At 51.1% G+C, this 27,493-nt stretch overlaps 1 protein-coding gene across 1 annotated transcript in view; it reads left to right on the top strand.

The window, feature by feature from the left end:
• TOX2 (TOX high mobility group box family member 2) overlaps window positions 1–26,897 on the top strand; it is a 112,898-nt gene extending 86,001 nt beyond the window's left edge. Inside the window, exons 4-9 of the mRNA XM_036244892.1 lie at window positions 19,191–19,430; window positions 21,068–21,295; window positions 21,741–21,821; window positions 22,594–22,989; window positions 24,200–24,327; window positions 25,985–26,897. Of these exons, the coding sequence (XP_036100785.1) occupies window positions 19,191–19,430; window positions 21,068–21,295; window positions 21,741–21,821; window positions 22,594–22,989; window positions 24,200–24,327; window positions 25,985–26,021 (1,110 nt within the window). The 3' untranslated portion in view covers window positions 26,022–26,897. The remainder of the gene's footprint in view (window positions 1–19,190; window positions 19,431–21,067; window positions 21,296–21,740; window positions 21,822–22,593; window positions 22,990–24,199; window positions 24,328–25,984) is intronic.
• The last annotated feature ends 596 nt before the right edge of the window (window positions 26,898–27,493 follow it).

Genomic DNA, 27,493 nt, shown 5'->3' with positions numbered 1-27,493 from the left:
ACTGTCGAGGGAAGGTGGCTTCCACGGGCCAAGGGCAGTTCCTGGAGAGGGAGGCAGCTGTGAGCCTTTGACCTGTGAGCCAGCACTCCCAGGAATTGATCTGGGTGGGGGGCTGGGAGGGTCCAGCAGCATCTGCATCTAAAATGAGGTCCTAGCCCTGGCCGGTTTGGCTCAGCGGTTAGAGCGTCAGCTTGCGGTCCTGAGAGACCCGGGTTCGGTTCCCGCTAAGGGCGCGTACCTCGGTTGCAGTTTGTCCCTGGCCCTGGTCGGTCTTGCGGGTGGCAGCCACTCGATGTGTCCCTTTCACATCGATGTTTCTCTCTCTCTCTGTTTCTCTCTCTCCCTCCCGCTCTACCTGAACAAAAAAAATGTCCTCGGGTGAGGATTAAAAAAAAATAATAATAAAAATAAAAATAAAATGAGGTCCTAGAAAGAGACCCAGGATCATGAAAGCATGATGGGGGTGGTGGGAAGCGATAAACCAAAGAACTTATATGCATATATGCACGACCAATGCACATGGACACTAGGCTGGGGAAGGTAGGGGGAGTGGGAGCGGGAAGGAGGTGGTCAATGGGAAAGAGAGGGGACATCTGTAATACTTTCACCAATAAAAAAGAAAAGAAAAAGAAATCATTTTAATTTATAAGAAAAAACAAAAACTAAAATGAAGTCCTGAGGCCGGCAGGATCAGCGTCACCTGGGAACTTGTGACTGACGCAGACTCTTACCCCCCACCCTAGACCCTCAGCCTCCCCTTAACCAGGGCTCCAGGGGAGTCTGACCCTACTCAGACCCACTGGACGGCCATCACCCTCAGCCGAGTCCTGGGTTCTCCAATGTCTTCAGGACACATGGAACTGTCCCTTGTGTTTCTGTTTACTTCGGGGATTCCAGCATACTCGTGAGTGCTGCGACATTCCCCCAGAGAAACCAGAAGACCCACACCGCTGCCTGTGGTTGCTGACTCTGTCCAGCCCCACGCCTCCTGTGGGCTCAGGCTTTGAAACAGACAGCCTGTCATGAGGACCGTCACTAGCTTGTGCTGAGAAGTACGCCAGGCCAGATCTCCCTAGATTATAGAATGTCTCACCCTGGTGAAGCTTCGCGGGTAATTGTGCACCAAGGACCTGGGCAGAATTAGAAATAGAATGCAATCAAAGAATAGAAAGAAAACCTAGCACAGGGAGATCACTGGGATCTCTGCATGTCAGCAGAGGGTGGGGCCCCCACCCAAGAATCTGGGCCCAAAGGGTCAGCCGGAGATGGTCACTAGCCATCCCAAGGACTCCTCTTCTCCCTTGGGAACCTGCACCTTGGGTCCCAAGCCCTTGCACATACCCCTCTTCCCTTCTCCCTTTCATCTGACATATGAACTTGACATGTTCTCATTTGCTGGCTGGCAAAGTGGCCATACCCTTCCGCTACTGTCCACTGTAGGGACCTTGATCACACTAAACTAGAACTGCACCTTCCCATAACCCCTTGCAAGGTGATTCCCAAATATGGTAGGGACCATGTTCACTGTGCCGCGGCACATGGCAGAAGGCTGGCCCCAAGCAAGTACCCACAGTGCAAGTGACCAGTGTCCAGCCAATGACACTGGAGACTACACTCTTTTGGGCTTGACCACTACTGTGGCCCCTTAATGTTGACACTCACATCGTGTCCCTGCACCCACTACCCTGCTGAAAGGGGTCAGTACTTTGGCAGAATTAATGTCACTGGTGTTGGACTTTGAGAGACCTGAATTTAAATCTCAGTTCCTCCAGCTACTTAACTTGTCATGTTGAGCTCATTATCCACCCCCTCTGAACTTTAGTTTTCTTCTGTGTAAAATGGATATGTTAGTAATTCTTATGGGGTTGTTTTGAAAATTAAATGCTGTAATGCTTATAAAACGCTCAGCATGGTGGCATTGGCAATGCTATTATTTGTCTCTGAGCCTTTCGTGTATGATCTGCCTTTGTTTTTCTTCCCCGCCAACCCACATGGAAGACCCTACACACTTTCTAGTTTCCCCAAGAAATCCACCTGCCAAAGTGTTCATGGACAAGGGCAGTTCCCTGGGGCCTGAGGGGGTACCCACCACAGACATGTGATTTTTGCTCCCAGTCCCCTTTTGGCCACACAGACTTTGTGGTGCATTTTCCAAGTCAGTGGTCACGTGCCATGTACCCAAGGCCTCATTAATCTACTGTAGCTATGACATCGCACCCAGCACAGTAGCTGGACTTTTTAAATTTATTCTTTCATGATTGGCCTTTTCTTTCACACTGTCCAGTCTTCCACTGGGGCATTTGTGAATTTTTGTTGATTCAGCATAACTCTTTATATATTAAGAACATTAGCCATTTTGTCAGGCATGTTGCAAATATGTATTCTCAGCTTATTTCCTTCTCATCTAGTGAATGGTGTTTTTTGTTTTTGTTTTTAAACCTTTTCCACATTTTCTATGTACCTAAATCTGTGTTCTTTTTTATGGTTTCTGCCTTCAGTGGCAAACTGAGAAAGCCCCTTTCCAATAAAATATCACCTTCTTCTAATATTTTTCAAAATGCTAAATGATTGTCAATGTCATTTATTTAAAATTCATCCTTTTTCCCACTGACTTGACTTGTTACTAAATAAATATGCTACAGAAATATACCAAAAACCATATGGGTTTTCTTTGCTATTCCATGATTTCATCTGTCTTTTCTCATGTCCTCTCTGTACTTTCTAAACCGGCTTTGAGGTATATTTTAATGCAATACAATTTCTCCAAAGTTCTTACTCTTCAACTGTTTTCTGACAGATCTCACTTATTTCTTCTTCCAGATGAATTTTTAAGTGACTTTGACAAAACCATTACTTTTTTATATTGGAATTTCATTATATCCTCAAAATAAAAGGGGAAGATTGTATATCGTTATATTGTTGAGTTGTCTCATTTAGAAACCCAACATGAATCTCCATTTATTTAAATAAATTTGCCTTTCTTTATAGTTATATGGGTCCAACAGATTTCTTATAAATTGCATGCCTTAGAATTTTACATTTTTGCGTTGCTTTGTGGTTAGAACTTCTCAACTGTTTTCTAACCTTTTGTGGGTAAAGGAGAAAGCAGTATGTTTCTCATACTTATTTTTACCTGACCATCTCAAAGTCTAACTTCTTAGAATTTGAGGTTTTGGGGGTTTCTAGAAATGCTATCACATCCCTAAAGATGCTTTCCAGTGGTTGCAACTCGTTGCTTTTTGTTTCATTGCATTGGGTCTCCCTCAATTTAATGGGAATGAAATTCACCCTTGGCATGGAGTCAGTTTCTTCAGCATACTTTAAAAAAAAATTATTAATCTTTCAGTTTATGTATAATTTTTGTTGAGTTTCAGCAAAGGCCTATTAAGTATGTATTGAGCTGATCACATAGTTTTTCTTCCTTACTATATTGAAGTGATGAATTGTATTACTAGATTCCCCAGTATTAATATAGTCTAGTTGGCTATAGGATACATGGATACCTATATACTGAAATATACATATGTACTTTTTAATATGAGGCTGGATTTAATGTCCTATTATTTAACTTAATATGCTTCCTTTATATTTTTATAGTGAAATGGAGCTGTAGTTTTCTTTTTATAAGATAGCTTTCTCATAATTCTGCATCAAAATACAGATTATACGATACTACATAACCATTATACAGGTTAAACTATCTTCATAAAATAGTTTATTACATTGAGATCTATACAGTCATTACCATTACATTATATTTAGTAGTGTCTTATAATTTTTAGAGGCTTATTCCCCATTTACATTCCTAAAGTTGTCCATTATAACTTCTCTCTTTTTTCATGTTTATTTCTATCAGAGCTTTATCCATGTTATTGGTTTACCTAGTTTGTTTTATTGATTTTATTTGGGGAGCCAGCCGTCAGAGTTACATTTCAATTCTATTACTTTTTGTTTTTTCTTACCTTGTTCATGTCTCCTTTTATGTTTATTAATTTCTCTCTGTTTCTTTCTGTAGACGTTTAAATTTTTTAGTTTAGATTCTTTAGTTCACTTACTTTTGTCGTTTAATAATAAAACCTTATAGCTATCCATCTCTTCTGAGCACGGCTTTGGCTGTGTCTTATACATTTTGAAATGAAGTGTTCTTATATCTTTTACTTCTTTCTTCCCAAAACATAGCTTTACTGATTTGTCTAAAAATGGCCCATGTTCACTGTAAAATAAAATTAAACACAAGCAAACACAAAGGAGAAATAAAAGATCATTGAAACCGCACCATCTGCACTGACCAGGACCGCGCTCACCGCGTGCCGAGTATCTCTGCGGTCATGACTCTGTGCGTCATGCCCACAGACCGTTCACAAACGGGACCATAACATGGTCCTTTTCCTGTGCCTTCTGGTCTGCTCTCGGACTGCCAGTTGTCTGCAAGTCAGTAATGGTGGTATTTTCGTGTCTGTAATTATAGGTCACGCCCTTATTTTTAGTGTCTGCATAACATTCCATTGTCCCAATGGATGTTTCATTGTAAATGTAAACAATGGAGGGTTGGCCGACATTTAGGCTGTTTCTGACTTTCCTCTATTGTAAAACTCTCTTGGGATGGTTCCTAAGAGTCGTGAAAATGATTGTTTGAGGGTGTGGTTGTCAGGACCGGGAGGGAGGACAGCTCTGCCCTGGGCCAGCTTGGGCTCCTCCCTGGGCTCCTCCTACCTGGCCGTGGGCTTGGGAACCGGACTTGTAAGTCCGAACTCGCCTGTGAAACAGCCTATGGCCCAGAACAGCTGCACCTGCTCTGGCAACGTTCCGCCGCTGCCCTGAAGAGCCTGGCGCACGGAATGCTGGCTTCCTTTGTGCCCTACGCTGTCACAGAGCCAGATGTCCCCAGCCCCCTGCACCAATCAATTTGCGGCAGATTGGGCAGTGGGAACCACCTTAGAACCTCCAATCCTGTCTGTCTTGGATCCAACTGTGCTACCTCAGGCCAGACCTTGCCCTCTCTGGGCCTCCCCTCCCGGGACCCTCCAGCCTGACCACCCACAACTCTTCCAAGAAAGGACACTGGGCATTCCCTGCCGCCTCCAACCCCCTCCTGGGCATCTCGGTCTCAGCTTGCCCGGAGCTTCAGCAGGCATCTCTTTCCTCGAGAGTTCATAAGAACATGTAAACACGGGTGAGGATACAAAACATTGAGCGGCAAGGCAGTAAAACACGCCAGTGTTTGTTGTATTAATTGAATATTCATGAGCTGACTGTTTAAATTACAGTTCACAACTGTTGCAGGGCCTGATGAATAATTTAGACGAGGGTGGCCAAAGATTTCAGCACCACATTAGGCAACTGCTCAGGATCAGCTACAGAGTATTTATAATTAGCTTGGAATATCCTATAACAAATTCTTCGGAAAGATGGTTTTAATTAGGATGTGTGCTAATTCAGAATGGAGAATGTTAAGCGTTAAAGGGGAGAAGAGAGGAATCCTTCTCTTTCCTTGTGTTTCCCTCTCATGCGGGGTCCCAGCACCTGCCAGGAATCTCTGAGCCAAGCTGAGCCTGCCCCTGAATCCCTCCCTCCTCCACTGTCCCCGATCCGGGCGCGCCGCCCCGTCTCAGCTCAGACACCCCCTTTCACGGCCTGGCCTGGTGCAGAAGTCTCCGACCCGGTCTCCCTGCTCCTGTCTTTCCCTCTGGCTCATTCACGAGCTGGTTCGCTCCCACTGGAGGTGCCAGTGTGGCCTTCTGAAATGCAGATCTGATCCCATCCTGCCCCTTGGAGAGACCCTCATGTGAGGGAGCCCCGAAGATGAAGGGCTGGTCAAGGTCATTTAGGTCCCCAGAGGTACAGCAGGACCAGCCGACTTCAGCCAGTCTCTGGATGTGTGGGGATGGGAGAGGCATCCCTGGCGGAAGGAACAGCATAAGCAAAGGCAAAGAGGCAGGAACATGCAGTGTGTGGACGGCCAGTGAGGAGCAGGATGAGGAGAGGCTTGGAGGAAGCAGGAGCCTGGCCGTGCCATGCTGAAGCTCGGAGAGGGGACAGGAGGAGACAGGTCCCACGTAGGGGCCCGAATCCGTGGCCCTGACGTGGAGTTTGGGAAGATGGCCCCTCTGGGACCCAGAGCTCCCAGGCCTACCTGGCCCATTCCTTGAACATTTATTGAGTGCCTGCTGTGTGCCAGGGCGGAGGCTGGGCCCTGGGGAACGGCCCCGAGCAAAGCAGGTCACTTCTTCATAGACGGAGCGACAACCAGAATCCTTCCCACGTGAGGGTGGATGTTTAATTGCAATCACGACAAGGTCAGTAAAGGAAAACACAAGGTGCCATGAGAAGCAATAACCGGGGGACCCCGGTTTAGGTAGCAGAGCCAGCGAAGGCTCCCTGGAGGTGGTGACATGTGAGCTGAGTTCTGAGAGGTGAGTAGGGGTCAGGGAGGCAAACTGGGTTCCAGGTGGAGGGAGCTGGGCCAGCAGGGCATCAGAGCTGCCCCGTCCCCAGGGAGAGGTGCCAAAGACAGAGGTCTAGGGGAGTCCTTGGCAGTGGCCCGGGGGTGGGGGAGCTGGGCTGGTAATAGGAAAGAGGTGCCTGTGTATGGGGAGCTGGAGGGGAAATAACCCCCACTTTCTGGACCCAAACCCTGTCTCTGGTACTTAAAGGTACAAGACCTTGAGCAAGACATGAAGTTCCCAGCTTCATTTCATCTGGATTCACTCATGTCCTTTTCATTTCTTCTATGAACTTGTATTGAGCCCCTCCTGTGTGCCAGCCCTCTCCCGAGCCCCGCGCAGGTGGCAGTCCCTGATCCGCGGGGTTAAGTTCCAGTGGGGTAGACAGACGACGAGATGAAGGAGCAGAATACACCCTCCTGCCACTCAGACGGAGAGGCGGAGGCTCCTGCCAGAATGTGGCTCAGCCCCTGGGCCGTGGGCCCGGGCATCAGGCCCCCCTTCAAAATAGGAACTGAAGATCAAATTTAGGGAGAGGAGGTTCTCAGCTCAGACAGGTCAGTTTGGTTTTCAGTCTTCTGAAACCAAGGGTGCTGGCCGAACCTCCTCAGCTCACCCTGGTCCATCACGTCTGCCCCTAGTCCTACTGACCTCTTACCTTAAGCACGGGACACCTGCTGGGCTGTCCCCCACTCAGGGCCACCAGGCTCCCCGCTCCTGCAGGACCAGCCCTCATCCCCTGTGATCTGCTCCTTGGGGCTTCCCCCAGCTTCGGCCCAGCCTTGGCCCCAGTGCACCCTGAAGTCCTAGAAGCCCCTGGCACTCGACACTTGGGGCCAACCATCATGCTGACTCAGGACCCCAAGCCGCACCTCAGTTCTGACTCACAGCATGTTCCTGGCGGTTTGTCATTGTTTTTGTGCCGTGGTTCCCCTGAAAGTTCAGCAGTAGTCAAAACAAGACTCCCGGCGTGGTGATCACAACCGTCCTTTCGGGCACCCTGTCCCTGCGGGGCGGCCCAGCCCACACGGCGCCCGCCGCCCTCTGGTGAAACAGCTCAGACTCGGGGCAGGCAGCCGGGGTGGGAACCTGGCACCGCTCCCTGAGCTGCGGACAGGGAGCAATGGGCTTCACCTCGCTGAGACTCCGTGTGCTTATCTGTAAAGTGGGAAGAACGGCCTCTACCTCCCGGGACTGTTAAAAAGATCACTTGAGACTGAAGCTGAGAATGTGGGCCACGGTGTCATAGCCGTGCTGTAGCTGGTCAGTCTGTAGTTAAAGTCCAAGGGGACACTCCTGTGACAGGAATGCCCACCTTCCACAACTGCACCTCCCCCTTAGCATCTGAGTACAAAGTTATCCTTTGACACCTGCCTGCCATCCCTCCTCTCCTCGTAGTCCCAGGGGGGCCTCCATTAGGTCATCCACCCTGGTTGTCTGTCTTCCCCACCCCAGTCCCATTCGCTCTGGCTTCTGCCTCCTCCTGACTGTGAGACTGCCCTCCTCAGGGCCCTGGTGGCCTCATTGCCAAGTGCATTGGGTGCATGCTGCCTTTACCATACTTGACATCTGGCTGGGTTAGACCAGCCGGCCACCCCCCTTCTTCCTGACCTCTCTCCCTCCTCTGCTCCCTTGATGAGACTGTGTGACTTATTTATTTATTTATTTATTTTATTATTTATTTTTTTTATCCTCACCCGAGGACATTTTTCGATATTTTGTTCAGATAGAGTGAGAGGGAGAGAGAGAAAGAGAAACATTGACGTGAAAGCGACACATCGAGTGGTTGCCACCCACACGACCAACCAGGGCCGGGGACAAACTGCAACCAAGGTACGTGCCCTTAGCGGGAACCGAACCCGGGTCTCTCCAGACCGCAGGCCGACGCTCTAACCGCTGAGCCAAACCGGCCAGGGCGAGACTGTGTGACTTTAATGCTCCTGGTGTCCTCTGCTGCTCAGACCTCCTCTTCTCGGCCTCCTTGCAGGCCCCTCCTGCGTCTCCCTCTCTGCCCGATTCTCCACTGATGTGGCTGGGTACCACTGGGGACCCAGGTCAGCTTCCGCTGCTCAGTCCCCTCCAAGCACCAGCCCATGTCATCAACCATCCCACCTGCACACCCCACTTGGATGCTGTGCCCAAGCTCACTCTATGCACAGCTGACCGCTCGCCCCCACCTGGCTGGACTTGTCTCTTCTTCCCTGTGACCGGCCCGTGAATATCATCAGTGATCTGGTGTCATCCTTGACCACCTGCTGTGACCACCAGGTCCAAATCCTGGTTCTCTCCATGGCATCCTCATGCTCGTCTCTTACTTTCTAGATGAATCTCTAGTGATGGCTGCGTCACCTCGCCTGGAAGCTGCCACCTGCCACATAGCAGCACTCTGCCTCAGCCCTTCTGGGTTCCCAGTGACCCTCGGATAAAGTCCAGGTGTCTTCACCTGGCACTCAGGGTCCAGTCTGGCGTGTGCCTGGTTCTCTAAGCTCACCCTCCCCTCTTCCCTCACCCCTGCCCAGGGTCCTGCACGCTGCCGGGCGGAGGCCTTCCTGGACCCCCAGCCTGACTCTAACGACTTCGCAGGGGCCTGTGGCTTCCCTTCCAGAACCACTCTCCCCTGTGACTGCGTACAGATTTGGACTTGGTCGGTATCCGTACCCCCCACCTGTGTTACTCCCTACGAACCCCCGGTGCTCAGAGCAGTGCCTGGCACACAGCGGCTGCTTCACAAATACAATGATAGATGCGCCCTGAAAACCCCACCAGAGACTCAAAATAACAGTTTACAGGGAAAATGGAGCTGGGGCAAACCTCTCAAGGTCTATGCAAGTTTGTAACCAGAGCACTAATAGAAAACTGTAAGAATTTTAATTCATATACCTGCACAGTTAAAATATATATATCTTCAATGCTTACTAAACCCTCAGAGGGAGCTGGGAAGGCAGCTTGGTGGAAGGGGCTGGCAGGACATCTGTCACTGCTGGGCTGTGGAGAAAGGGGCAGATGTACAAGGACTGAGGAGACGCGGGCAGTTAAGTGCAGGAGGCTGAGAGACAACTGGTGTCTGTTGGGGGGTCCCCTAAATCAGACCCTTCGGCACTACTGACATCTTGGGCTGGGTAGTTCGCCACGGTGGGGGCTGTCTGTGTGCTGTAGGGTGTTTAGCAGCATCCTTGACCTACTGCCCGTTAGATGCTGGTAGCATCTCCAAGTCGTAACAACTAAAAATGTCTCTAAATGTTGCCAAATGTCCCCTAGGGGGCAAAATTGCAATGAGCTAGAGAAGCGTCCTAAGGTGGCAGCATGCTTGTTTTATTTATTTAATTAATTTATTTTTTAATCTTCACCCTAGGACATTTTTGCATTTATCTTCAGGTAGAGCGAGAGAGAGGGAGGAAAAGAGAGAGAGAGACAAACATTGATGCGAGAGAGACACATCGAGTGGTTGCCACCCTCACGACCCCAACTGGGGCCGGGGACAAACTGCAGCTGAGGTACGTGCCCTTAGTGGGAACCGAACCCGGGACTTTGTGGTCCACAGGCCGACGCTCTAACCATTGAGCCAAACCGGCCAGGGCTGTGCTTGTTTTAAAGGGCAAGAAGGAGGTGAGTGTGCTGGTGTGGAGTGAGGGGTGGGGGGGCAGAAGGGGAGAAGGCCAGGGGGGGAGCAGGAGGGAGAGGGGTGGTTCTAGGGTCCGCGGCTTGGCAGGGACTTGGGCTTCTCGGAGTGAAGCAGGGAGCTCACGCAGGCCCTGAGCAGAGGGCCGAGAGCCGGAATGCCAGAGATGGGAGGCATAAGGGCCGCAGCCCCTCCCAGCCTGAGCAGAAATCTCACCCCCGAGCCAGGCAATCCCAGACCCATGTCTCAGCGCCCAGTGTTTGCAAACCTCTCCTCAAACACAGGACCAGCCAGAAGGGGACAAATTGCTTTGCATTTACATCCCTCCCTGCTGGTGCCTTCATATTCATAACAGGATGATCAGTGTAACCAGGAATGGGCTGCTGCTTTAAAGGATAAATTAGTCTGACTCTTAACTCAATAATTAAAACTGTGATGGCGCTCAGCCTGCAGGGATAATGTACTATTATTATAGTCGTTTGTTTCAATTAAATGCTTACTGATTTTACAATAGCAGCCGGGCACCTGTGCATCTTCGCTATTACTCTGAACAAGACATCTCAAATTTCAGGAGGAATTTGTCAGCGTGCAAGGAATCTCTCACCAGGCATGAGAGTTTATTAGAAATACTTACTGACAGGGATTCCAGGCGAGGGGCAGGCATTGGGGAAGGCTTCCTATTGGCTATCTTTTCTCCCCTTTTGTGCTGGAATGTTTCTCCTAAAAGGAAATAATTTTCCAATAGTTGCCTCTTAAAGCTCAAGGAAACCTTAGAGAGCAGTGTGTCCCATAGAAGGTTGGTGTGGGGTGGGGGTGGGGGACACCTGGGGTACAGTAGACTGAATCATCCCCCCAAGATGTTCCTCACTTCCTAATCCCCTGAGCCTGTGAGTATGTTACCTTACACAGCAAAAGAGATTTTGCAGATGAGATTAATTTGAAAATCTTGAGATGGGGAGATTATTCTGGATTATTTGAGTGGGCTCAGTGATGTAATCACAAATCCCAAGGGCCGAGAGTCCAGCCCTTGGAGTAGCTGACGTGATGTCGGAAGCAGAGAATGAAAAGGCCCTGTGATGCGGGGCCACGAGCGAGGCCTACGAACAGCATCCATCCAAAAAAAATGCAGGGAGGCAGATTCTCCCTTGGAGCCCAGTGAGACTGATTTGAGACTTCTGGCCTCCAGAGCTGGACAATAATGAGTTTGTTCTTTTAAGCCACTAATTTTGTACAACAGCCATAGGAAACTAACACACAGGGCCTCTGCTGTTTCTCAGAGTCCTGAGACTCTTGGAGTCTTGAGACAACTTTCCCCAGGGAGGTGGTTCTACTGCAGATCCCAGAACTGCCTGGCGGCCGTCAGCACAGACCTGGGTTCCTGCCCGCCCCTCTGCTTAAAGTCGGTGGCCATCCCCTCAGCGTCTGCAGGCACGGTCCCTCCACCTCTGCCGGACACACTGGCCCTCCAAGTCCCAGCCTCTGGTACCCTTTATCCTCATCCCCCACTCTCCCTGACACTTCAGCTATGACAGGCTGTGATGGGCAGCTTGCAAAGCTCATTGTGCCACTTGTATTAGTCAGCATTCTCTAGAGAAACAGAACCAACAGTTTAGATAGATAGATAGATAGATAGATAGATAGATAGATAGATAGATATTAGAAGGAATTGACTCACATGATTATGGAGGCTGAGAAGTCCTGAGATCTCCAGTCAGCAAGCTGGAGACCCAGGGGAACCAAGGCAGAAGTTCCCTCTTACTCAGCCTTTTTGTTCTAGTCAAGTCTTCAACTGATTGCACGAGGCCCACCCACACCCGGGAGGGCAACCTGCTTTACTCGGTCCATTGATTCAAACCTTAACGCCATCCAGTAACACCCTCACACCCACACCCACAATAATGTTGGACCAAATGTCTGGGCAACCGTGGCCCAGTCAGGTTGACATAAAATTCCCCATCACACAGCTCCATGCCTCTGCCCTTGCATACACTCCTGCCCCAGGGAACACCCTCCACCCTCCTCTTGTCTCTGCAAACTTCGCCTTCAAGAGTCAGCTCAGCGTGTTCCCCTGGGAAAGGCTTTGGGGCTCTCCAGGCACCGGAGGGACTCCTTTCTGCCTGGCCCAGGTGCCCCTGAACACCCGTGCTGCTGCACTGCTTAAAGCTACACGGGCGCATCTCTGCCCCCCCCATCAGACTGTGCACCCGGGTGGGCTGTTTGGGGTGTAATCTCGGTCTCCAGCATGCGCCCAGGGTCTCAGACATAACGGCGCCCAGGGAAGGTGTTGGGATGAATGAATGAGTAGCAGGAGCAGGCTTGGAGGCCGGGAGGACTGGAGAAACCACGCAGGTAGTTCTGATGAGGGCAGCTCAAGGCAGAGGCCGTGTCAAGGACACGAGAAGAAGCCCGGCGCAGCAATGGAAGCCCAGATTTGGAGGACAGTGGCCAACTACCAGACCTCTGTCGCCAGTCCAGGTCTTTCTGATTTTAAAGATAGGCCGAACTATGGCCAGAGCAAGAGTCCAGCTGGTGGCCAGGGCGGGGTGTAGCCAAGGGACAGCACACCTGGCGATGTAGTGCCTGAGGACATGGGCGTGGGAATCAGACAGACTTTGATTTGAATCCCAGCTCTAAAGGCCTTACCCTGCTGTCTGAACCTCACTTCCTCATCTGTAAAATGCTGAATGAACACACCTTCCCTCCTGCGACCCAGTGAGAATTAACGTGGTCAGAAGATTAGTGCCTGGCAGATGGTAACTAACAAATAAAGGGTAGTATTTCTTCTTATTTAACAACATTTGACTAACACAGGAGTTGGCAATCCATGGCCATAGGCCAAATCCGGCCCTCTGCTTGTTTTTGTAAATAAAGTTTTATTGGAACACAGCCATACCCATCTATTTACATATTCCCTTTGGCTGATTTTCTGCTACAGTAGCAGAGTTGAGTAGTTATGACAGAGGCCATCTGGCTCTCAAAGCCCAGAATATTTTATGTCTGTCCACTTATAGAAGTTTGCCAATTACTGACCTAATAAATGTAACAAATGTTTGTGAAGCCTTGTGCTGTAATTTTTATCATCATTGGAGCTTTCTTCCTGGCTTCTCTCTTCTCTCATAGTCCAGGAACTTCCATTGTTTGTGGCCTCTTAGCCTGTTTGAGATGCGGTTCAAGCTCATTCCTTCAGCAAGTTCATGAGGGAACGAAGGACAGAAAGCCTTCTTGTGTTGACCACCTACTACGCGCCAGGCTCTGCACAGTTACCTTTCCACTGCACCCCCGCAGTTGCCCTGTGAGAGCAGGTGCATGACCTCTTGTCCATATTAGAGCCACTAAGATCTGTGTGGGTGCAGCGAAAAGACCTCAGTCTTGGAAAACTGCCAGGATCCTGGTTTTCCTATTTCCTAGCTGTGTGACCTTGGGAAAGTCACTCAACCTCTCTGAGTTTTAGTGTCTGTTGTAAAATGGGGTGGAGATTGCGTTATGTCAAAGATTTGTTTGTGAAGCGCCTGGCATGTAGTGATCCTCACTGAATAGGATAGTGAGTATTATTGTCATTGCCATCGTTATCATCCTCTACAAAAATGGGATATTATCTGTTAGGAGGGGCTGAGAGGCTGTGGAAGGGATTGTAAAATGCTGGTCAGGGGCTTGATCATTTTCCTTCGGGATCTGATTGTGCTCGGAGATTAAGGAGAAGCTTCTGGACGCTGTGGCACGGAGGGGACACAGTGAGCAGAGCCGATTGCCCAGGCAGGGCGTGAGGGGTTTAGTGACCCCTCGGCCCTGCCTCGGAGGAAGCGGCGGGGTTAGTTCTGTGACTCAGCAGAAGGCAGGAAGGAGAGAGGTGCGATTTCTTCTCTCCCTGCTTGTGCTGTGCCCTCAGCTCCTGGGGCTGCTCTCCACAGAGCTTGCAAAAGGGGGATCTGTGAAAGCACCTTTGTGTTCCTGAGCCCTGAGAATCTATTAAGCCGGGCGAACCTCGTTACATCCACGGTGGCCCCTCGTTATTGTTTCCTCCTTCCTGGAGGGGGTGCACCTGCGGCTCCCCGACGTGTCCACTGGCTTCAGTTCAGTTGGTTACCAGACATCTCGTAAGCGCCAGCTGTGTGCCGGGCCACCTGCCCAGGGCTGGGCACAGAGCAGATGCTTGGTACCCACCATGGTGAGCCCTGGCAAAGGCTCAGGAAGAGGGTGTGGCCAGAGGAGGGAGGAGGAGAGGTCATGGAAGGCTTCTTTGAGGAGGGGACATTTCTTTTCTTCTTTTTTGAAGGAGAGAGGAAGGGAGAGAGAGAGAAACATCGATGTGAGAGAGAAACATCAAGTGGCTGCCACCTACACGACCCCAACCAGGGCTGGGGACAAACTGCAACCGAAGCACATGCCCTCAGTGGGAACCAAACCCGGGTCTCTCTGGTCCACGGGCCGACGCTCTAACCCGCTGAGCCAAACTGGCCAGGGAGAGGAGGTGACATTTCAAGTGAGTTTTGCAGGATGCTGGCACAGGGGAAGGACCAGTGAGCCCCAGGGGAAGGCTGTGTTCTAGAGAGAAGCCTCATGACCTGGGGAGCTCCGGGAAGGGGCGGGAGCGGTCAGGACGAGAGACACGGTGCAGACCCTTGTGGAAGTTTTACAAGGCCGGGGCCGCGCTGGCCGGTGTGGCTCAGTGGTTAGAATGTCAGCCCACGGACTGAAGGGTTGTGGGTACGATTCCCAGTCAAGGGTTGCAGGTTCAATCCCTGGCCCTGGTGGGGGCCATGTGGGAGGCAACCAATCAATGTGTCGCACATCGATGTTTCTCTCTCTCTCTCCCTCACTCCCTCCCTTCTTCCTGTCCTATCTAAAAAACAAAACAAAACAAATCAACGGAAAAAATATCCTCGGGTGAGGATTAACAAACAAAAAAACAAGGCTAGGGACAATAGTAGTGGGGCCAGGGAGCTAACGAAAGATTCTGCGGAGGGAGGAGACATTTCTTACTCCGGAAGGGTCACCTGGTGGCCAGCATGGCAACTGGAGGCTGAGAGAGGGGTTGGGATCCTCCTAAATCAGACCCTGACCCAAAGGTTTGGGTGCAAGGGGTTTGTTGGGGGTGACAGAGGGAGTCCTGTGAAGGAGGAAGGGAGGTGAGGCTGCGAGGGAAGGAAGCCAGCCGAGGGCGGGTTGACGAGCTATGACCACGGTGGCAACTGAGACGCAGTCCTGCTGTGGACCCTCTGAGAGGCATGAGGGACGCAGCTCAGAACTGTCCCGTTGAGGGGAGAGGGAGCAGAGGTCCTGTCTGCAAACTCCGGTCCCGCGCTGGTTGAGGGTCACTCCTGGGGCCTAAGCTGCTCCGCGCTCCGGGCAGCGGGATGCAGGGAGCCATCACCAGGAGCACTGACCGCTGGGGAGGAGGGGTTTGGGCCACCTGCAGCCCCTACGCAGTGACCCCCAAACAGCCGAGCTCACGCTGGAAGCAGATTTCTTACTTCGGGGAGAATAGGGCAACATTTTTTAATGCCCTAGAAAATCTAGGGTGCTCAGTGGCTGTCCCGGGTCTTGTTGGGTTGTATCTACTGATAGCCAGCATGTATTCCCTGTATGGAAGGGTCTGTCTCCCTGATGAACTGTGAGGCCCTGAGCACCGGTGGCAGGGTGGGGGTTGGGAGCTCCCCATTCGCAGAGTCCCCTTCTCTGCCGATGTCCGTCACAGAGCAGAGACTCATGAAAGGCCTGACACTCGTTTCTTGAGAATGTATTTTAACCAAGGGAGTGAAGTGGCCCAGAGTCCCACCCACCACCCTCCATGGCAACCCTGGTCCCCCTGAGCTAAATGTGACATCATTCCCAGCTCACACCCAATTCTGCTGTTCTGTCTTTAATTGTGTTCAGGAGGACCAACAAGCATTTGGTTTTTCTGATCTAGTTATTAGAAATAAAACGTAAAGACAAATCACTGGGCACAGGTACAAGCGTTCTAGTTCTGAAGGAGGTCCATTCTAAAGCTCCTACTCCAATAAATGGGGGGAACTGCTCATGATTTAAAACTTCAATTATGTAGTGTATCTGTTGATGAGAAGAATTTGAAATCAGGAGAAACTGCTTTTATTTATTTATTTAGAGAGAGAGGAAGGGAGAGGGAGAGAGAGATAGAAACATGGATGAGAGAGAACACTGATTGGCCGCCTCCTGCGTGCCCCACTGGGGATTTGGCCCACAACCTGGGCATGTTGACCGGTAATCGAACCGGCTACCTCTTGATGAGCCACACTGGCCAGGAGAGATTGCTTTTAGATAAAATATGTGATTGTTAGATTTTAAAATGCAGTGAAACCCACTGCCAATAACCAAATAACAAGATGTTCTCCCCAAATCCAAGGAAGACATTAAAGAGCTCAAAATTATAACTGAAAAGATAAAAGACCCCGATGATTCAATAAGTGTGTTTAACAGGAAATCCTTTTAAAAAGGCCAATGGAAAAGAGGCAATAATCTGAAAAATAACAGTAGGAAATATCACTTAACTAAGTGGAAAGTGTTCAGCTCAAAAGAGCTTACCAAGCATCAGACAAAATTAAATAAATGCAGCCTACATACAAAAATAGCATCATGTAAATTTTTCTTATTTCAAGGAAGCTTTGAGTTAAAAAATTACTTAGAGAGGCAGTTTCCTTTGATTGAGAAATGAATTAAAATAGATCAAGTATGGGAAACATTTGGGTATTAAAAAAACAGTGGTATGAGCCCTGGCCGGGTAGCTCAGTTGGTTAGAGTGTTGTTCCAATACGCCAAGGTTGCAGGTTCGATCTCTGGTTAAGGCACATACAAAAATTAACAAATGAATGCATAAATAAGTGGAATAACAAATCGATGTTTCTCTTTGTCTCTCTCTGTCTCCCCCTCCCTCCCTCTCTCTCAAATCAATCAATTAAAAAATTAATTAAAAAACACACATACACACACAAAAACAGTGGTATGAGCAGTGAAAATAGCAAAACATAGAATTAATGTCCAAGTACTATTATTCTCATGGTATGAAACTTAATGCAACTGTCAAAATAATGATTGAAATAGATTATTTTAAAAAATAATAATCTGGAACATAAACAACTGATGGAGGGAAAAATTAAAAGCTTAATATATCTTCTTACATGAGGAGTCAGAGGTATAGTACAATAGCATAACAATCACTAGATAAAACTTGATCACCAAAGGAGAGATGGGGTAAAGTCAAAGAAGAAAAAAAAAAAACAAAAAAACTGTAATATCTATGAACAAATAATTCTACTTTTATAATAAATATGAATGGGTTAATTTTTCTGATTTTTGAACAATATATTTATACATACTTTGACAACTATTTTACTTACTTATCCTTATTTATTCTTCCATCATTTTATTCTGTACTTTCTAGGGGTTTTTTGTTTGGGTTATTTGTGTTATTTATGCTTTCTTTGCTAGGAGGGGGAAAGAAATGGGGAAAAAAAAGAGAGAGAGAGAGATGCAGAGAGGATTGAGTCTCGTCTGGCTCATAAACTCTTAGGAGACTGTTGACTCCATAGGGAATGACTATGTCCTATCCCAAGTCAGATTCAAAGAAGAAAGTAGCCAGCCAATTCAATTCTCACCAATTCTGCCCCATTCTGTTGCCATAAACAACTCACATTCCATCACATTCTCAAGAAAAGAGGCAGCTGGGGAGCTTTACCACCAGCAGTGGCATCCTCTCCTCCCTTTTCCATCCTTTAACAAATATTTGTAAAGTACTGACCTCCTGTGTTCCAGGCACAGAAATACAATAGTGAACAAGCCCTGTGCTCACAGAGCTTCCCGAGGGGAAGAGAGATGAAAAACAGATAAATGAACAACGGAATTGTAGCTTGAAATTATGACGGAAACAATATGATGATAGAAAGCGAGGGCAGGGGGTTAGGATTTCCAGACAAGGTGGTCAGGGAAGGCTTCTCCGAGGAGGTGACGTTGAAGTTAAGACCTGGATGATGAGGAGCCGCGGGCAGAGACCTGAATTAAAGATACAGGTCAAAATGAGAGGGAAGCAACAGTAACAAATCTTTAAACATCAGAAAAAGAAATCGATAATGGTTAAAATGATATTAAAGAAATAGAGAACGGAGGAGTAGAGTGATTAAAAAAATTTGAGATTTGATTCTTTTGAGGAGAAAAACAAATTCTCACATCATAAAATAAAAGGCCCATGAGCTTGCCTAATGAAGAAAAAGTGAGAGGAAAACACATATACTTGACATGAGAAACTAGAAAGAGAAAATAACCACAGATGCAGAGGAAATAAAAATAATTGAAAGAGTATGCAAATTGGTATGCCTTGCTGAACCGTGTGTGTGTATATATATAATGTTTAAGCAAAAAGTATACACTATTCTAAACATGTACTTAGTATGAGAAATGCCTATATGTAAAAATCAGTCGCTTTCTTACAGACCAAAATAACCAGTTAGAAAATATCAGAGGGAATGGTTAATAGGAAAATTACTGAATTACAAGAAGAAAAATGTGAAATTTTAGTAAGGGGCTTATTTATTCCATGTATTTAACAAACCCTTATACAATATAGAACTTACTATGTGCTAGGCACATTTAATCCTTAACAGCCCTAGAAGGTGGGTTTGATTATTACCCACACGTTTCAGATGAAGAACTGAGGCACAGAGAGGTTAAGTAACTTGGCCAAAGCCACCCAGCTTATAAGTGGCTGAACCAGGATTCAAAACACAGTCAGCTGCCAGCGCCTGTGCTCTTTGCTATCGTGCCGCATGGTGAATAAATGCAGAGACATACCGTGTTCCAGGAGGGAAGACTCAGTATCATAAGACTGAGATCTCCAGCAAGGGCTGAAATGCTGACCATCTGTCCTGGTCGAATGGCAGCAGAATGGCAAGCTGTCCAGGTGCCAGGTCTCCCCACAGGTGCACTGAGTCTTTCAGGGCTCAGAGTAGCATGAACACTCACCTATCAGGGATCCCCGGGGAAACCACAGCTCAGAGTGAATGGAGCCAGCACCCTCCACTTCCCACCTACGTGCCCTCCCCTGGGCCCTGCAGTGCGGATGTGGCGGTGGGGCAGGACGGGTCCTTTCAAACTCAAAGTGCCCTGTCCTCCTCTCCTAGATCCAGGAGATGGTCCACTCGGAGGTTGCTGCCTATGACTCGGGCCGGCCAGGGCCCCTGCTGGGCCGCCCAGCGATGCTGGCCAGCCACATGAGCGCCCTCAGCCAGTCCCAGCTCATTTCTCAGATGGGCATCCGGAGTGGCATCGCCCACAGCTCCCCGTCGCCCCCAGGGAGCAAGTCAGCAACCCCCTCTCCTTCCAGCTCGACTCAGGAGGAGGAGTCAGAAGCGCATTTTAAGGTGGGTAAGGTGGAGATGCCCTCGCGTCTGCAGGAGGATGGGCCCGGCGTGGACATAGACGTCACCTGCCTCTAGAAAAGGCTCGAAGGGTATAACTGTACCCTTTACTGGAAAACAAGGAGGAAGAAAATTCTGGGGGGAAAAATGCAATCTCATTCCTGAATGGCCAGTGGGTCATTTCAGAGGCATTGATGGCGTGGGGCAACATCTTCAGGGGCACCTCTCATGGCCACTAGGGCCTGAAGGAGAAAATACTCTGACAAACATGTGTGGTCCAGCAGGCGGCACCTCTGGGCAGCACTGACCTTGGGATGGGGTTCCAAAAGTGACCCCTCTCTTACCCAGCTGGTGTGGCTCAGTGGATTGAGCACCATCCCAAGGACTGAGAGGTCCCAGTTCAGTTCCCAGTCAGGGCACATGCCCAGGTTGCCGGCTTGGTCCCCGGTAGGGGGCGTACAGGAGGCAGCCGATCGATGTTTCTCTTACGTCGGTGTCTCTCTCTCTCTCTCCCTCTCTCTCTAAAAACTCAGTAAAGACATACTTTTAAAAAATAAAATAAAAACGACCCCTCCCTTGGGGACATGACCCCTGAAGCCAGGGTGGTCCAACCTGTCCAAGCACACATCCAGGCTCTGGCCCTTGACACTGACCAAATCTGTCTCCTGTCGGAGAGCGTCCTGTTTAACTGGGGCAGAACACGGAGGCCCAGAAGGGCCAGGGGTGGACGCACTTGCCGGGAACCTCCCAACGAGCCAGTGGCAGAATCAAAACTTGATCTCACACCTCCCGCCTCTTTCTTCTTCATGTGAGCCTCAAACCCCTTTCCACGCGGTGGCTCCACGGAGACCTGGGCAGTGGCCACGGCGCCTGCGCCATCTAGCAGGGACCCTTACCTCCGGGCGGGTGGCGCCTCTGGATCCTGGTGCAGCTCCATCATCAGCGGTGGTTTTTCTTTTCTTTAGAAAACTTTTCTAAGACAGTTCCCATGGGCTAGTGTTCTACGCACATCACAAGTATGGATGCACGTAATCCTCCTCTCAACTCTCTATGGCAGATGGGGAAACTGAGGCCCAGAGCGGCTAAGTGACTTTATTTTGATTTAGTTTTCATTACTGATTAGATGTGGTGCTCTGTAAAGGTTAACTTGAGGAACAGGTGATGGAGATGTAAACGGCTTTTGTCTGATTACAAGGCAAATTAAGTTTTCCCTGTAGAGATGCAAACGGCGTCTGTCCAATAGAAAAGATTAAATTAAGCCCTAAACCAGATAGTTTTATTGCTCTGTAGGGCATTAACCAGTGTCTCTCTCTTTCTCTTGTGCTTCTTTGAATCAACTTTACCATCATGCTGATTGTCATTAATTAATGAGCTAAACAAAAAAACTCAGGGCTCCTATCCAGGGCGTGTGTGTGTGTGTGTGTGTGTGTGTGTGTGTGTCTGCCTGTCCACTGCCTCCCCCACCTAGGGAGTTCAGCAGTGTGGCTCCAGCTGCCCGTGTTCAAACCCGGGATGGTCAGTGCCGTATGTAAACAGGTCCTGACCAACATGGGGCGGGCCTGCTGCGCCTGAGGCTGGGTGGGTCTCCGTTGCCAGAGTCCCCGGGCGTCTCGGGTGTTCTGACTCCTCTCACCCGGCAGATGTCAGGAGAGAAGAGACCTTCAGCTGACCCAGGAAAAAAGGCCAAGAACCCAAAGAAGAAGAAGAAGAAGGACCCCAATGAGCCACAGAAGCCCGTGTCTGCCTACGCCCTCTTCTTCAGAGACACTCAGGCCGCCATCAAGGGACAGAACCCCAGCGCCACCTTTGGGGATGTGTCCAAAATCGTGGCCTCCATGTGGGACAGCTTGGGAGAGGAGCAGAAACAGGTGAGTCCGCCTCCCTCCTTGAGCCATCCGCCTGAGGCTCCGGGGTCCTGCAGCTACAGTCTTGGAAGGTCTGGAACCAGGCCCAGCCGCTGGAACTAGAGGTCTTGACTGGGCTCAGTTTGCCTGTCTGTAAGATGGGAAGTTAGGCCCCTTCCAACTCTGCTGTTTTGCAGTGTGTTCACCAGCAGCCTCACCATCCTGGGCCTCTGCTTCCTCATCTGTGACATGAGAACATCTCAGTCCATTTTTTTCCTCCAGCCCTCAAAATCTGGGGTGCAGACCAGAGCTTTCCTAGCCCCCTGACCCTGTGCCTGCGGCCCTCTCTCAGGGGCCCAGGGAAAACTGGGAGCAGAACGGCTCCCAGACAAAGGCCAGCGAGCAGCGGTGTGAGCCCAGCCTGACCACCTAACCTCTCCCCAGCGCTGTCATGTCTTGAACCTTTCAGGCCTACAAGAGGAAGACGGAAGCAGCGAAAAAGGAATATCTGAAGGCTCTGGCAGCCTACAGGGCCAGCCTGGTCTCCAAGGTAACCCCGGGACTCCCAGGCACAGCCTGACAGGTGTGGGACCACTGCGGGGGCAGCAGGCTCTGAGGCCCACGGGAAAGGGTGGATACCGAGGTCACTTCTCCGGTGCACCTCCTGTGTGCCGGGCCCACGCCGGCCACTTTACATGTATCTCATTTCATTCTTCCAGCCAGAACCCAAGACTAGAGAGGTTACGCATCTTGCCTGAGATTGTCCAGCAGGTTAGGTAGCTAGGAGTCAAACCCAGGTTGGCCACGCTTCAAATGGGGCCTTTAGTCCTGACCACACTGTCCGCCTCCTCCATCGACACCAGCACCGTGGAAGGCTGGGGACTGCGATGGACATGTGGCCCAGGGCGGGGTAGGGGTACGGTCTGGAAGCTGTTACAGAGGACGTGGCATCTGGGTTAAGCCATTAAGGGCCAAGCAAAGAGGATGCTCCAGGCCAAGGGAACAGCACATGCAAAGGCACAGAGGCTGGGGAGGACCATACACAGAGGGCGGCCCTGTTGGATGATGCCGGCCTCGCTGGCCAGGCTGAGGAGCAGGGGACCCCCATGGGCAGGGGAGCCCCAAGGATTAAAGCAGGGGCTGATCGGATGGTCTGAGCCAAGTGCACCGAGGACCCTGAATTACCTCTGTTTAGTCCACAGATCTCCCCAGGGGGCCAGGGAGCCAGCCGGGGCCATGTCAGTGGGTTGCAGAAGCCCCTGGTCTCACAGTACAAGTTCTGGCTTCTCCTTCTCCTGAGTGACCAGTGTGTCTCCTTCCAGAGCTCCCCGGACCAGGGTGAGACCAAGAGCCCTCAGGTGAACCCGCCAGCCAAAATGCTCCCGCCCAAGCAGCCCATGTACACCATGCCCGGCCTGGCCTCCTTCCTGACGCCGGCGGACCTGCAGGCCTTCCGCAGCGGGGCCACCCCCGCCAGCCTCGCCCGCACACTGGGCTCCAAGTCGCTGCTGCCAGGCCTCAGCGCGTCCTCGCCGCCGCCGCCCTCCTTCCCGCTCAGCCCCCCGTTGCACCAGCAGCTGCCATTGCCCCCCCACGCCCAGGGCGCCCTCCTCAGCCCACCTGTCAGCATGTCCCCAGCCCCCCAGCCTCCTGTCCTGCCCACTCCCATGGCACTGCAGGTGCAGCTGGCAATGAGCCCTTCACCTCCAGGGCCACAGGTAAGCAGGGCTGAGCAGACAGTGTCCTTCCGGAGCCCCTTGTGGACAGGGAGGCAGCTTGGGATTTTAGATACTGGCCCCGCCACTCAGCTGTGCAACCTCCGCCTACGCACCGCACCTCTCTGAGCCTGCGTTTCCACGTCAGTGACATGGGTCTGCCACTCCGTATCTGAGATGTCCTGGCTGCAGCAAAGAGTTGCAGACGTAGTTCAGATCCTTAGCATCTCCCAGGCCCTCCTCTCTCCTCTGTCTACTGCCTGCGGGGCTGCGGCCACTGCGGTTTCTGCCAGGTCAGCCCTGGCCCCTGGCTCGCCCCCAAATCTTTCAGGTCTGACCCCACTAATGGTTCCATAGACACTATTCCAAGACTTGCACAAACGAGGTCACTCAGCCCAGTGACTGTTGTACAGATTGGGAAACCGGCCCTGGCCGGTTTGGCTCAGCGGTTAGAGCGTCGGCCTGCGGTCCTGAGAGACCCGGGTTCGGTTCCCGCTAAGGGCATGTACCTCGGTTGCAGTTTGTCCCCGGCCCTGGTCGGTTGTGCGGGTGGCAGCCACTCGATGTGTTCCTTTCACATCGATGTTTCTCTCTCTCTCTCTGTTCCTCTCTCTCCCTCCCACTCTACCTGAACAAAAGATGGAAAAATGTCCTCGGGTGAGGATAAAAAACAAACAAACAAAAAACAGATTGGGAAACCGAGTCCCCAGAAAGGAAAGGCCCTGAGAGCCAAATCCTTCCCCTGGCGCTGTGAGGACAGGGTTGAATTTTTTGTTGTTCGTCTTCACCCAAGGATATGTTTCCAGTAGTTTCTAGATGGAGTAGAAGGGAGGGACGGGGAGAGAGGGAGAAACATAGAGGTGAAAGAGACACATCAGTTGGTTGCCTCCTGCACATGTCCCGACTGGGGCTGGGGATTGAACCTGCAACCTCGGTACCTGCCCTTGACTAGAATCGAACCCTCGACCCTTTGGTCTGTGGGCGGATGCTCTGACTGCTGGGCCAAACTGACCAGGGCAACAGGGTTGAATTTTTCAAAAGGTGCTCTGCTAGGGAGCAGGAAGAAGCCCTCCAGGCAGGGTGGAGAAGGTGCACCAGCCGGAGGACGCCCCCCAAGTGAACGCCTCGGGCACATGCCGTCGCTGCCCCCTCGGCCTGAGACGTGCTCTCATTCTGTCTCCTTTGCTCACCTGCCTGCTCCGTCCCTGGACAGGACTTCCCTCACATCTCCGAGTTCCCCAGCGGCTCCGGATCCCGCTCTCCAGGCCCCTCCAACCCCTCGAGCAGCGGAGACTGGGACAGCAGCTACCCCGGCGGGGAGTGCGGCATCAGCACCTGTAGGTGGGTCCTCACCCCAGCACCTGGCACGTCCGTCCGCGCTGCCCTGGTCCCGGGGACCGGAGGGGAAAGAAGAGGGATGCATCTCGGCTGCTGGGGCCGCTGCCCAGCCTGGCCGCCAGCCCCCCCACCCTCAGCCTGCCACACGCCCCCCATGTACCTGGTGAGAGGGGCTACCTGGGCAGGCAGACTCAGCTCAGCAGAGGGGCTACCTGGGCAGGCAGACTCGGGTGATTCCCTCCCCCCCGCCCTGAGAAGCAACAACCCCTCCCACCGCAGCCCTTCCCCAAAGTCAGAGTATTGGGGGGCGGGGGCTTGAATGGGCCATCACAGAATGTCAGAGTTTTCCCCCAACAGGGAGTTCAGGCCACAGCACTGCCCATTGCATGTATTTATTTTTTAAACATATAAAAAAATTTTTTTTTTCTTTATTGATTTTAGAGGAAGGGAGAAGGAGAGAGAGAGAGAAACATCGATGAGCGAGAACATCTTTTGGCCGCCTCCTGCACGCCCCCAACTGGGGATCAGGCCCACAACCTGGGCCTGGGCCCTGATGGGAATCAAACTAGTGACTCTTGGTGCAGGGTCGACGCTCAACCACTGAGCCACACTCTGGGCTTATGTATTTATTTTTATTGGGCTGTCACTGACATGTAACATCATGTTTCAGGTGTATAACAGTGATTCAGTATTTACATATATTGTGACAGGATCACCACAGTGAGTCCAGTTAACATCATCACCACAGTTACAATTTTTTTTTCTTTATGAGAACTGTTAAGATTTATTTTCTTAGCAACTTTCAAATATGCAGTATGGTATTGTTAAGTGTAGTCAGTGTGATGTACATTACATCCAGGACATTTTTTATAAGTGCAAGCCTGTACCTTTTGACCCTCTTCATCATTTTGCACCCCCCTCCCACCCCCGCACCCCAGCCTCGGGCAACCACCAGCCCGCTCTCTGTATCTATGAGCTTGTTTTGTTTGAGAGTGGGGGGAACTAGTTTTACATTTCCCATGTAAGTGAGATCATATGACACTTGTCTTTCCCTGTCTGGCTTATTTTACTTAGTTGAATGCCTTCAAGGGTCATCAATGCTGTCACAAGTTATTTTACTTTATTGATTTCAGAGAGAGAGAAACCTCAATATGTCGTTCCACTTATTTGCTCATTCATTGGTTGATCCTTGTATGTGCCCTGGCCAGGGATCGAACCCACAGCTTTGGGGGTATTGGGATGACGCTGCAACCAACTGTGCATGCACCCAGCCAGTGCACAAGCGTCCTATATTAAAAACTTGAAAAGCACCTGCCCTCCTTTAATTCTGTTTGAAATTTACAAAAGAAACACTAACCAAATAAAGGGCCTAGATCGATGGGCCCCTCCCAGCAGTGAGGAATGGGGGGGGGGGGAGCCTGGGATTCCAAGGGCTGTCTGGTTCTGCCCCCAGGGCGGAGGGCGGTCCGGTCCAGGAGGAACAGCACAGCCCCTGGCTCATCCTCAGGGGCAGAGCGCCAGGGTGAGGGGCAGAGCGCCAGGGTGGGGCTGAGGGCTAGTGAGCAGCTGTTCCCTGCTCCTTGAGCCCTGCGCCCAGGCCCCTGAGGGCCACCGCTCCAGATGGGGTCACAGCTCTGACAGCCCCTCCTCTCTCCCACAGCCTGCTCCCCAGGGATAAATCTCTCTACCTCACCTAATCACGCCTCCCCTCTCCTCCCTGAGGCTGCTGGAGGGGCCCACAGCAGAAAAGAGGCCTTGGCAGGAAGCAGGGTGACCACGAAGAGAGAACCGTGACACGCTAACGCCCCGCGGCCGAGTCTCTTCCTCGACCTCTTACCAGACTCTGCAGAGGCAGCCCAACGCCCGCCGCCAGCCCAAAGACCCTGCAGGAACCTGCTGCCCCGACCCGCTTGCTCCAGGGCGACCGTGGACCCGCTCCTCCTGCACACCGAACCCTCGTCTGGATGTCTGGCCCAGCCCAGGCTCACAGGGGCCGCCCCGGAGGGGGCGCCGACCGACAGAAACCCACCCCCGATGCACGGGCCGGGCCAGCCCCGCCACAGTCGTGCAAACACGGTTCTAGGGCGGGAACCAGAGATTCTGAAACCTATACACTGTTGGCTTCTTGTGAGTAGTTGACTACGTGTTTTAGAACTGTGCTGAAGACATCTGTAAGATTATTTTGGGGGGGGGGGGAGTAGTTTCCTTTCAGGTAAAAGCATTTTCTATGACCCTTAGCACATGTTTTTTAAGTTTTATCTTAAGGGAGACGCACGGAGCGGCCGCCGAACTGGCTGACCGTCCGCGCCGCGAGAACGGCTGGCGGTCCCCGCGGAGACCGTCCTCTCAACCACGTGCCCATCGATTTAAAATTGCCAACGACGACTTCTGCCTACTTGGGAAGGAGGCTGGAGGACGGAAGTGCAGTTGATCAGAAAGTGTGTGTGGTTTGGGGTTTGGTTGGGGTGTGGGTTCTTCATGTTTGCAGCTGTTTCCTGGCCCTGGCGACCGTCTGGCTCAGTGCCCAGTGCTTCTCAGATCCCTTTATAATAAAACTTCTGAAAAGTTGAAAACGCGTCCGCCTCTTCTTACCCTTTGTGAGCCAGGGCCAGGCCTCCAAAGAGTGGCCTTTGGTGGTGGCTGTCCCGGGACAGCCCTGATGCCAGTCGGGTTCAGGTACAGTCTCACCCGCGTTTGGCCGCCCCGAGGTTCTTGGCTGGCGGGGCCTCCCGGGCCTCAGTTTTGCCATCTCTGCAGGAGGACAAGGGGGCACAAACACACAGGTTCTTGTGATGATTAAAACGGGCGCCGGCCACACGGGTGTCATACTATGAAAATGAGAAGTGATGATCCTGTCACTGAACTGGACCTGGAAAGTAACAACTGCCTGGTAGGGAGGAGCTGTTCGGGGGCTGCGGCTGTTTTGAGGTGACCAAGATGGAGAAGCCCCCACCTGTCTGGCAGCTCTCGGGGCCTCTCGTCCTCCAATCATGGGCCCTCCCTTGAGCCCCAAAAGGGGTACAGTTTCTCTGTGAACATTTTCTTTATCGGAGGGCATTTTGTAATCCACATTGGAAAGAGAAAAACAAGGCCTGGCTGGATTGCTTCATTGGTTAGAGTGCCCTTCCAATACCCCAAGGTTGTGGGTTCGATCCCTGTTAAGGACACA

Source organism: Molossus molossus, unplaced genomic scaffold, assembly GCF_014108415.1.
Source record: "Molossus molossus isolate mMolMol1 unplaced genomic scaffold, mMolMol1.p scaffold_m16_p_6, whole genome shotgun sequence".
In the NCBI taxonomy this organism is placed as follows: domain Eukaryota; kingdom Metazoa; phylum Chordata; class Mammalia; order Chiroptera; family Molossidae; genus Molossus; species Molossus molossus.
The sequence above is the reverse complement of the archived record's forward strand: the minus strand, read 5'-3'. Positions and strand labels throughout refer to the sequence as shown.